Source organism: Hydra vulgaris, chromosome 01 (genome assembly GCF_038396675.1).
Source record: "Hydra vulgaris chromosome 01, alternate assembly HydraT2T_AEP".
Taxonomy (NCBI): Eukaryota; Metazoa; Cnidaria; class Hydrozoa; order Anthoathecata; family Hydridae; genus Hydra; species Hydra vulgaris.
The window spans coordinates 30,194,575-30,207,500 of record NC_088920.1 but is presented as its reverse complement, the minus strand read 5'-3'; the positions used below and the strand labels follow the sequence as shown (position 1 = coordinate 30,207,500).

General features: G+C 26.7%; 1 protein-coding gene across 4 annotated transcripts in view; it reads right to left on the bottom strand.

The window, feature by feature from the left end:
- The window catches only part of LOC100201115 (rho guanine nucleotide exchange factor 9), a 48,179-nt gene that overhangs the window by 10,046 nt on the left and 25,207 nt on the right, over positions 1 to 12,926 (bottom strand). For all 4 annotated transcript variants that reach the window (XM_065787891.1, XM_065787892.1, XM_065787890.1 and 1 more), the window contains exons 3-4: positions 9,138 to 9,299; positions 6,340 to 6,543 (exon numbers count right to left, since the gene is read on the bottom strand). In XM_065787891.1, coding sequence (XP_065643963.1) covers positions 6,340 to 6,543; positions 9,138 to 9,299 — 366 coding nt within the window. The remainder of the gene's footprint in view (positions 1 to 6,339; positions 6,544 to 9,137; positions 9,300 to 12,926) is intronic.

The window sequence follows — 12,926 nt, the reverse complement described above, 5'->3', positions numbered from 1 at the left end:
TCGCACGCCTTATATGACCATGCATATGATATTTTGTTTTGATAACCTTGCCCAGACTCCTTGCATGTTTTTATTTAGCGCATTTAAAAAATGGGCTATACCTTAATGAATGATAAAATAAATTAAAAAAAAAATTTTTAGTTAGTAGAATTTGAACCTCAAACAAAGTCAAAGTAATAGTCGCGCCTCACAAATGAAATAATTACTTAACCTAAGCGCTAAATCAACGTGACCATAAAAATTATTAGCTTTTAACTATTACTTAAAACGCTTTTAAATTAAAATTAAGTTTGAACTATTATTGAGACGCTACTAAATTAAAAAATAGTTTAATTAGTTAATAGTTTAATAGTTTAATTGTTTAATTAGTTAACATTTAGCTTTTATTTTCACTGGTTCTCTTTTCAGTTTATGGTTTGTTTAATTTTAATTTTCTCTTTAAAATAGTTTGGTTTTTTCAGTGCATTTTTTAAAACATGCAAGTTATTAATATATGCAAAAAAACTTGTCAAAAAAAAAACTTGTATCCGTGGTCATATAAAGTGTGTGACTACACATGTCTTTTGAAAAGGCTTGATATATATACAAACTTTATTTATTACGCTGAATATAAATTAAAAAAAAATAACATTCAATATTTCACAATTTACGCATTAGCGCAATCCAGTTTACAGAATGAGCAAAAAATTGTGCATTTCATGAAATGCACTATTTCATGATTTGTTGCTTTCTAGTTTTGCTTATCTTACAGCATACAGCTTTTTCAGAAAATATAGCAAAAAAATGTGAATATAGAAAAATAGTGAAAAAAAAGATTACTGCCCCAAAAACACTCAGTCGATGTAGTAGCACTCCTTTGCTGATATATATATGTGTGTGTGTGTTACGCGCAGATCAAGAAATAGCGCATTTCACAGAATGTGCAACTTTTTGCTCATTTTGTGAACTTAATAGCTTTATAGCGCAGATTGCAAAATGTTTAATTTTTAATTTTTTTTTAATATAATAAATAAAAATTGTATTTATTTACACTTAAATTATTACTTATCACATTTAAATTACTACTTTTTACATTTAAATTATTATTGTAACAAATTACTAAAAAAAAAACTGCAACATGATCAAATAATTCAACTTGGAAATATTTAAAGAGAAAAGACAGTTAAAACTGAATTCTCCTGATTTAACTGATGGATTCATTGAAGTATAACACTTTCTATATTCAACTGATTAATGGATCCATTGAAGTTTAAAACTTTCTATATTTAACTGAATAATTGCTATACCCAGCTTGATAACTATTTTTAATAAAAACCATTTTATTTATCTACTAAATAAAACGAATTTATAAGATTTATATAAATATATGTACAGTTGGAAAGGGAGAGAACGTAACTGGTCTATACTGCTGTAAAAATTATTTATACTAGTTTACTTCAACAAGACTGCAAGCAACCATTGAATAATTTTTTTTTATTTTATTCACCTCCCTAGGACTGAGGACTCCTTCCTAGTACTGAGAAGGCTACAGGTCAATGAGGCTACATTATATATACTATCAGGGACGTGATGGAGATGGAACTTTTGGCTTATGAAGCGAGGGTTCTACCACTACACAACACCATACAATTTAACAGAATAAGATTGATGGAAATAATAAAAATGAATTTAAAACTGTAAATTTTCAAAGAGTCTGGAAAACATAAAGATGAGAGAGAAATAAATAAGCATTGTGTGAGAAAAAAAAACTAGACAAATAAAACTTTTCAAAGTATGAAAGGACAGATGCAGTAAATGTGACTTTGCTGAATGAGTCAAGTGAGAATGAGTTTTGGTTGATGGAACTAGAGATGATAACTTGTTTGGATAGCAACAACCATGATCAGGGCTTTGGAGCTGCTCCAGAGGTGGAGCTGGTATTTTTACAAGGAGATGAGCTAGAGCTAAATTATTTCCAAATGTAGCTAGCTCTGGAGCCAGCTCAAGCTAACACCACTCTTTGATATTTTGAAATATCAAAATATAAGTGTTTTTTGTTTCCAAAGTACTATAAAGTTGTTTTTTGATATATATAAAAAAAAATTTCATTAAACAGTCATTTAAAGTTTTTATATATATATATATATATATATATAAATATATATATATATATATATATATATATATATATATATATATATATATATATATATATATATATATATATATATATATATATATATATACAGTATTGGCCATTAATAACAATCCACCATGATTTTTTTGATATTATTCGACTTTGATTGATAATAAATCAATATTTGTTTGACTCATTTCAAATATAAAAAGTGTAAATTAATGAGTATCATATTTTCTTTTAAATAAATATAGATATTCATAAAAGTATCAATCGATGCGCTAATCATCAGGGTTTTTTTTAACACTTATTTCATAATCTAAAATAATTATAATGGCTAAAATTAACAATCCACTCTATTATTTCAAAACTCCTTCAAAATTGCGTTTGTCTTTGAGTAAACTTTGAAGTTATTTGCAAATTAATAATTATTGTTAGAGAGTTTTTTTTTAAAATTATTATAAATATTTAAAAAGTTTGTGTAAATGAAATATAAAATTTAGCATTTATTTAGCAACTACAACATTTCAACAATAAAAAAATCAAAATGACTGGAAAAACTATTGATGTGATAAAATGTAAAATCATAGCTATGAATGAACAAAACATCTCAATCAGAAAAATTGCAAAACATTTAAACACAACACATCCAACTGTTAGCAGAATAATCAACCGATATCATGAATACAATACAATTGAAAATATTCTGCGTCCTGGAAGACCCAGCATTTCAAATGAAAGAAATGAACGTTAACTTATTCGCATAGTGAAAAAAAATAGAAAGTTATCATCTACTGATCTTAGTCGAAAATGGCAGAAAGTTTCTGGTGTTGTTGCTAGTGTTCGAACTATTAGAAGAGTACTACAAAAACATAGTTACATGTGGCGAGCTGCTTGCAAAAAACGCCGTCCATCAAAAAACGATCTGAAAGCAAGGTAAAACTGGTTCTTAGCTCATAAAATTTGGTCTAAGAGCAAGTGGCACAACGTTCTTTTCAGCGATGAAATGAACATTGAGGTTGATTCAAGAAAAAACCGAGTAATGCTGGGAAGAATGCCACAAGAAAGAATGCGCCCAAATTGTTCTATGTATAGAAAAAAACTAGGTAGTGGCAGTATAGGCATCTGGGCCTGCATGAACTATGAAGGTGTCGGTTGCTTCAAACTATTTGATGGCAGGCTTGATTCTCAAAGATATTTAGACATATTGGATAATTATTTGATGCCTTCTATTGACATTTTCCAAAAAGACACGGGAATTATCTTCCAACAAGATAACACTCCATGTCATACTGCTAAGATTTGCAAGCAATGGTTTGAAGGAAAACAACATTAAAGTCATGTCTTGGCCTGCCAATAGTCCAGATCTCAATTGTATAGAGAATTTGTGGTCTTGCTTAGACCACAATCTTGGTAAAATTGAAATAAATCTGATATAGATCTGATATAAATCTGATCTGATAAAGATCTGATATAAATCTGAAATAGATCTGGACCAGCTGAAAGAAGAAGCAACAAAATTACTAAATAATGTTCCAAAAGATATTACTAAGAACTTAGTGAATTCCATGCCGAAACGGATCAATATATATATATATATATATATATATATATATATATATATATATATATATATATATATATATATATATATATATATATATATAGATTAACTGTTAAAATTTGATGTTCACCTTGAGGCAGAAAAATTTTCATTATTTAAAAAATATACTTGAGCTGATGTATATTTTTTGTTTACATTACAAAAAAGTGTTATATACATATATATATATATATATATATATATATATATATATATATATATATATATATATATTTTTTTTTTTTTTTAGATTATTCACCTCCCCAAGGCCCGAGGGGGACCACTACAGTCGAGGAGGCTACTATTTTTTTGTGTTTTTTATTTATTTTTTTTTAGTTGTTATTCGTGGTGCAACCCTCTCTCAACTCTTAAACTCCGAAACACGAACCTTGCCGAGCAAGGCCGCTGCGCGGAGAAACTAAGTTGATATATATATATATATATATATATATATATATATATATATGAGCTCCGGCCCTGACCTCAGTTAAATTTCAACTAATTTTCAACCAAATTTCAATTTCAATTTCAATTTCAATGCCATCAATGGCATTGATTGCTAGAAAGTTGTTGGCTATTTCTGCGACAAGTACTGCCAGTGAAAGTGTTTTCATTGTGTGGGGTGACGATGAGTGATTGCAGGCTTGCTGATACTACTTAAATATAATATGCAGCCCTGAATTTTAAAAGAACGGTTCGATTCCCATCTCTAGTTATCATCTTTTGCAGCAACAAAAATTTAAGTGATAAAATGTAAAATTATAAAGAAGATTTTGTTTTATTCAATGGTCATCCAGCCCTGGGTTTATTCTAAGCAGTCTTCATAAGCCTATTCTTTGTGTGAAATGGTAGAGTAAAAACAAGAAAGAAAAATTGTTTGCAATTGAAATTTGAATTAACAAGTTTGAAGATTTGACCTACTTTAACTGCTTAAGTCACTTTTAAATATAAATTTATTAAAAATTTGAAACAACTGTTTAAACTGATAGGATTTAGATTAGCGACTTGCTGGCCTTGCCAATTTTGGTTGAATAGAATGTTAATTAGAAGAGCTTTCATTGCAATATCATATTTTAAATAGCATTAAATAACACTTACAACTGCATTTAGGGAACAGGAGGAGATTTATTCACCACACAAGGACAGCAAGTAAACTAAAGTGGCGAATTTCAATAATTTTAAATCTATAATGTAAGTTTTGAAAAAAGTTTGTTTTTTGTACATGTAATTTATGTGAACATAATACTCCTTTTTACTTTTTTTAATGTTTTAACACAAATACAATGTATTATTTTTGAATTTTTATGTTGTTAATTTCATACATTGTGCTATCAGGCTGGCTAACCTAGAACAAGTTTTGTTCATATTAAAGTACTTTTAACAAGTACTTTAACACAACTTGAGTTTGGAGCTTAGGATTGTTTTACAGTCCTTTTTTTTTTTTTTTTTTTTTGCAACCTTATTTTTTGCAACCTTTTTTTGTTAATAGCTGAAAAATTTTTGAACACTAAACAACATTTCTTAAAAAGTTTTGCTCTACATATAATTTAAAGATTTTTATATTTTAAATGAAATCTAAATCAATACACTACCAAAACTATAACCATCCCACTACCACCAACCAAGGCGTCAGTGAACCAACCAATGTATCAGTGGGATGGTTTGATGCTTATTTTATTATGATGGTTTGATATTATTTCCATTTGTTAATTTTTTTTTTGAACATATTTTGCAGTTGAAAAATTTTTACAACCTACATAAAATTACAAATAAAATTAATGGTTTGACATTAACTTCTTGGGCATTAAAAACATGTATATAAAACATTGCCCAAATTTACTTAAGTTGATAAATACAGGTACTTAATAATAATTTTATTTTATTTCTGATCATTTTTTGGATTAGTCACCCTTAAAAATACAAGTACGATACCAGATAAAAATTTTAAGTAAAAAAATCAAACATTTTCAAAGTTATGTGACTTGAAACATCTAAATAAATTTTGCAATTCTTAGGGGACAAGAGGGGACTGGCCAATATCTGCTAAAAGTAAAACGGTCATATTTTAGAATCTTCTCTGAGCTAGAGGCTAAAATTTTCAAGGAATTCTTATTATACTATATACTCTGAACTGTATAAAAATCAGCAAAATCTGAGATGTATGGTGACATGGCCTGAGTCAGGTTGACATGGAATTACCCTAAAGTGAGATGCTAAAATAGATTCTTCTACATGGTAGTTAAACTTTTTAACAAACTACCATTGAATTTGAAATCAATTAGAAAATCAGAAAACTTTAAAAAAATTTCAATTTTTTACAGTTTAAAAAAGTGCTTATATATTTATCTTTACCATTTACTTTTATCAATCAACATTTTCTGCGCACAAATTTATATATTTATTCAAATTTTCCCTTCTTTTTTTTTTTACATTTTTATCTTTTAGCTTTCTTTATTCTACCTGTTAGCTTTTTTTATTCTTTAAACTTTATATCTCAAATTTACAACTTGTGTGTGTTTTAAATTTTGAACTTATTTTATTACAAGACATGATTAAAAAACAATATATAAATATTGAGTAACTTATCCAGTAAACATTTGTAAATAAATAAAATAAAAACCTGAATAATGTCTTTCAAAAGTTTTACATACACTTTCTCTGTGTTGAGCAATTCTTCAACACATTTTGCACGTACTTTTGCCATGTGCTCCAGGGTTTTGTTTGAAGCAGCACAAAGTTGAAAAGGAACTAAAGATTCTTCTTTTAAAGAATGTAACTCTCTAAAATGTTCAGAACCTCTGTCTATTTCTTGGTCTACTCTTAACTAAAAATTTTAAAATTTTAAATACTCCATTTAAAATATATATATATATATATATATATATATATATATATATATATATATATATATATATATATATATATATATATATATATATATATATATATATATATCCACTTATTATCACTTTTTAAACTTTTTTAATTTTACACTGTGCTTTATCAATTAAGACTCATCAGAAACAAATGTTCGAACTAATAAAACTTAAATTGAATATAACAAAATAGCAATAAAATAAGAACTTCAATCATTTATGAAAAAAAGATTTTAGGGGGGTCAAAATAGTAATTCTACTCAGGCGGTCATTATTTTCCACGCTGTATACAGTACTGGACATCGAATTAGGAATTTAATGCATTTTATAGTATTTTATAACAATTTTATTGCGATTCAACAATAAAAAACAAAAATTGAAAATAAAAATACAAAAATTGACTTAGATAAGTGAAAACCATGAAAGAATTGTCAGAAATGCATAAATAAAATTGACTGATATAACCACTTTATACTTGGTATTTCTGCCTTTATGCTTTAAGACTGCTGAAATAAGACGCGGGATTGACTGAATAAATTTGGAGCAAAAGCGGCTGATTCGTTCACTGTGGTATCATGTTTGAATCAATTTTTCATTTAAATCTCTCGTATTGGTTGAAGCTGTTTGCATGAACTCTCTTTTGAGTTCATTCCATAGTTCTTCGATGGGATTCAGGTCGGGACTGTTACCAGGCCATTGCAATATGGAAATTTTATTGTCTTTCAAAAATTTCATTACATATTTGGCAGTGTAACATGGAGCCCTTCTTGCATAAATATTGCATTAGGAAACCATGCATTCATTTGGGGTATTAAGCAAGTCTTTAGAACGGTTTTGTATTGCTTTTGTCTCATCATTGCTTCCACAAAGTATAATCATTCAGACCCTTTTACAGATATCATGCTCCAAAACATTATCTTTTGAGGATGTTTGACTGTTTCTTGAAAACATTCCGGAAGATTTGTCTCCTCTCTCTTCCTTCGAAAAAATGGTCTTTGTTCAACCATAACTTGCAGCATTGGCTCATCAGAAAAACAAACCTATACAAATAAAAGGCTACTGTAGCGAACAGATAACTTTTAGTGACAATGTAATTTATTGATAATTGAAAATATATTGCAGCATAATAAACGTATATAAATCAATCTCCTGTTATTGCAAACAAACAAATAAGATGAAACTAATTTAATTAGCTTAAATAATTTATTTTGGCTGTTGTTTTAGTTATTCCAATTGTATATGTGTGTAAATTTGTAACTTTGTAATGCTAACCTTAGACCATTCCTTTATTGTCCAATGTGCATGACCGAGAGCCCAACCATACCTCTTGTCCTTCATTGCTGTGGTTAACTTGGGTTTTTTCATTGGCTTGTAAGCTTTATATCCATTATTAAAAAGGCGTCTTCTAACTGTTCTTGGGTTGACTGTAATTTCTGTCATGGCATTCCATTCTTGCGTTAACTCAACGGAAGACTTTTTCTGACCTTTTCAACACAACTGTAAAAGCATCCGATCATTTCTCTTAGTAGTTTTGGTAATACCTCTGCAGTTCTTCCTGTTGGTTTCCACTATATTTTGGTCTCTATTTGGTCTCATTTTTATTCTTCCAACAGTTTGAGGCAAAACTTTGAGTTTTGGAGCAATTTCAATATTTTCAAGTGTGGTATTTTCTAAAAGCAACTTTATCTCATTCTTTGTAGCAGCAAGAATTCGAAAAATTACTCAAACAACAACAATCCGATAATAAAAGCACAGTTTACAATTAATTGTTACAAAATTTGAAACAAATCATTAAAAATGTAAAAATAGTCGAGATTTTACGCAAAAGTATGTTTCTACCATAGCAACAATAGTTCTTAATGTTATATCAGCATAATTGCAGCTGATAATATATAAAAAGTAATAATATCTCCAGGCAAACGCAATATAAATACAGTTTTTGATGATAAACATAAAAGTTTCTAATTCACTGTCCAGTACTGTATATATTAATGTATATGTATGCATATATATATATATATATATATATATATATATATATATATATATATATATATATATACATATATATACATATGTATATATATATATATACATATACATTAATATCTATGTATATATATGTATATATATATATATATATGTATATATATACATATGTATATATATATATACATATACATTAATATCTATGTATATATATGTGTATATATATATATATATATATATATATATATATATATATATATATATATATATATACTTATATATAAACATATATATATATACATATATATATATACATAAATATATATATAATATATATATATACATATATATAATATATATATATATATGTATATATATATATATGCATATGTATATATATACATATGCATATATATATATACATATATATACATATATATAATATATATATACATATATTTATAAATATATATATATACACACAAATATATATATACAAAAAAAAAAGAAATAATAATTAAATTTAAAAAAAAGTTGTAAATATAACTCATACCCTAACATAAGACACTGGAAACCAACCCATAACTCCATTATGAATCCCCCACCACCAATTATCATCATCTGTAAACAATACATATATGACGGCACCAGAAGAAAATGAAAGTTCATCTGGTTTCATACTCCCATGATCCCAGACTGCTTCTGCAATTATCATCTGCAAGCAATAAAAAAAAAAAATTAATTTTTTTATTAACAACAAGTATATCTACAAACTAAGTTCATAGATATAAAGCCTGAGAATATTTTGCTCTAATACTAAATTTTAAATATAAACAACATCACACACTTTACCATATTTTGTTAACAAGTAATGTGCTGCATTAGAAAAAAATACAAACAATTTAATGTCATGAAACTTATTATTTTAAAAATAATAGGTCTTAAGACATTGTTTTAAAACTTATTATCTAGGTTTTGGACTTGATTTACTTAGACTTGACTTGCATAGACTACGAGTTCAAAGTTTTTCATACCCTTAATATTTTGTTTATTACCCACCTCTAAATTAGCAAACAAAGTCTCTCAACAAGCTTTTGGACGCTAAAGATCAGGAACAAAGAGAGACATTTTGACTTTTTGAAACTAAATTTTTGGGGGACTTTACATCTTTGATATAACCAACATTTCATTATCTACTAGGCTCATAATTTTAGGAATCAATTTTGTGTCATCTGCATATAATTTGAACTGATATGAAATTTTATATCCCAAATATATAAAACAAAAATCAAAGGTACTTGTACAGATTTTTGAGGCAACAAACTAAATACTTAATTTCATTTTTATATATTATATCTCATTACCATTCATTACTTTTGATTGTTTAAAAATGTTTTGCACCAGTTTAGCAACTTATTTCTAATTCCACATGCCACTAACTTGATACATAACCTTCAACAACAGAGTTGTTTTCTTCTATTGCTTGTGTAATAAAATCTAATGGCCTAAACAAATTATTTACATATTCTTTACTTAGACAAATACTGTGTTTTTGTTTCGAAACCAGATCATTGTCAATAAAATAACTTATTAAAACCTTTGGTATAATGCTCTCTGTGACTTTACATGGTATCAATGTAAATGAGAGTCCTTTAATTGTTCTGATACCTTTTTCACAAGCTAATGTGACAACGGCAACACATAAGCTCTTGCCCCATGTGTCAATATTTCAGTTTAAAACAAACAATTTAATATTATTAATAGCATACATTCTTTAAAACATTAGTACAGCATTATTTAAACATTACAGTACAGCGGTACATCAATAATTAAAACATTAGTAGTACAAAGGGTTGGCAAAAATCCGATTTTTTTTTAAATCCCAGCCCTGTGGGGTTTTTTGGGTAATTTGGGTTGTTTTTTTTAAATGATATTCAAAATTAGTTTAAATTTCTACTTTAACTTTATTTAAAATATATTTTATATATTATTATTTAATAATTTATAACAAGAATTTTTCAAATTATTTTGAAAAAGATTTCTAAACATAATTTAAAACTGTTATAGAAAAAAATCACGCTAAACCTAAATGTATTGATTTATTTTAGATAATAGCAATATTTTATTATTTAATATATTCTTTTAGATAACAATAATAAGTAATAATTATTATAATTAAAAATGTAAATGAAAAACGGAAAAAAGAAGGTTGGAAAATGCAAGGTAGTAACTGAAGTTTCAATTGAGCTTCAAATTTGAACTTGAAATTCAAATGAACAAACTTATTTATCCAGATTTAAAGAGTTGAGAGATGGTTGTAACCACAATAAAGTAACCTCCTCGACTGTAGTGACCTTCTCAGCCTTGGGAGGTGAATAAGATAAAAAAAAGTGACTCAATTTATAAAAATATTTGAATAAAAATTGTGATAATGTATTTCCAAATAATAATTCAAATCTACTAGTAAATCTACTTTAAATCTACTAATAAATCTACTAGTAGTAAATCAACTCTGCTGTTAGTTATAATAGTTAATATAAAAAGTTGATAATAATTAATTTAATGTTAATATTTAAATTAAACTAATGTTATAATTTATTTATTTATCAATATAATAGTTATAATGTTAATGTTGGTTATAATAGTTCATAAAATTATAAAATATCTTTAAAGAAACCCAAAAAAACCCAGATTGCCCAGGTTTTATTGGGTTTTTTTAAGGCAGAATTTATTCGGTTTTATTGGGTGGGTTTTTTAATGTCAACTCTGGCAGTACAGCATTCATTAAAGATCTTGGATGCATGTTATTTCTGTTGATTTAACAGTTAAATTAACAGTTGATTAACAGTTTAATTTTATTACTTTTACTTCTATATTAAAAAATTTATTTATTTAAATTATTATCAAATTATTTGATTAAAGAATTGTATTTCCATTTCTGTAGGTATAATATATCTTCTTTAAAAAACACTTAGCTAAAAATTTCATTTAGTTCATTTTATCATTTTAGACCCATCTGTGTGCAAATATAGATCCAAATATGGCCATATTTGTGGCAAATATGGTCATCAATTGTGACCATATTTATCAATACTGTCAATATTGACATAAATGCATAGTCCACCTTCCCTATTAATTCGTCTGTCTTGCCTGTACAAGGAATAACTTAATATAAGCAACTCATAATTTTGTTGCGTAACGAAATCTTGTAAGCATTTTACATTTTTAATAAAGTTTATAAACAATTTATAATTAGATTTTATCAGTTACCAGTAAGACATTTATAAACATAATTTATGTTCACAAATAAAACTTAGACAATAACATCTTTACATGATATTGAACTAATAAGAAACAAAAATTTTTGAACCCACTTGTGAAAAGAATTCTCTTAAACAAAAACACTAGTCTCTTATTAAAACAAAAAGAAAAGTTTTTTAGTTGCTATCTCACATTACACTCTGTTACAAGATACTTATGTTTTACGCAACAAATTAGTTATTAGAAATTAGTTAAAAATAAAACAATATATACTTTTTTACAAGGTAATATTTCCTGAACACACTTGAAATGGATTAAATTTCTTTCTCGTTTTATCTGATCTTTATGCAGTTGTTTTTGAAAAAAACTACAAAACTTTATAGAATGTTGTTGTATTTTTAGTTTAGATGTTTTTATTTTGATTTTTTCAGTATTTTTATTGATTACTGACTTCAATAGATAGAACATGCAGGGAGTGTGCAAACATTGACTGACTCAAATAGGAATAACATACAGGGAGTGCACATGCATTGACTGGCTCGAATAGTTTGGTTTGGGCAGGCAATCTATTAGTTTTAAAACTTTTCTTTTTAAGTTTATTTTAGTCTTCAATCTTATTATTGAAGCGAAACCAACTAATGATATATATATATATATATATATATATATATATATATATATATATATATATATATATATATATATATATATATATATATATATATATATACAGTGCTGTGCAAAAGTCATTATAACAGTAATATTTTTAAGGTTTTTTTCTATTTTCTTGTAGCGTTACAAATAAAAACGACTGAAAACAATTGATTTGGATTATTTTTTTTATTGCAACTGTTCATACAATTTAAAATTACACAGTTTATTAATACTTTGTCTGCCCACCCCTTGATTTGATGACAGACTTGATCCTACGGGGCATAGAGCTAATCAAGTTCTGAACAGTAGCTGGTGAAATATCATTCCATATGTTCTGTAAATGGGCCCAAAGTGCATCCTTATTGCTAGGGTTTGCTCCTTGCAAGTGTTTAAACATTATTTCCCACAGGTGCTCTATGGGGTTGAG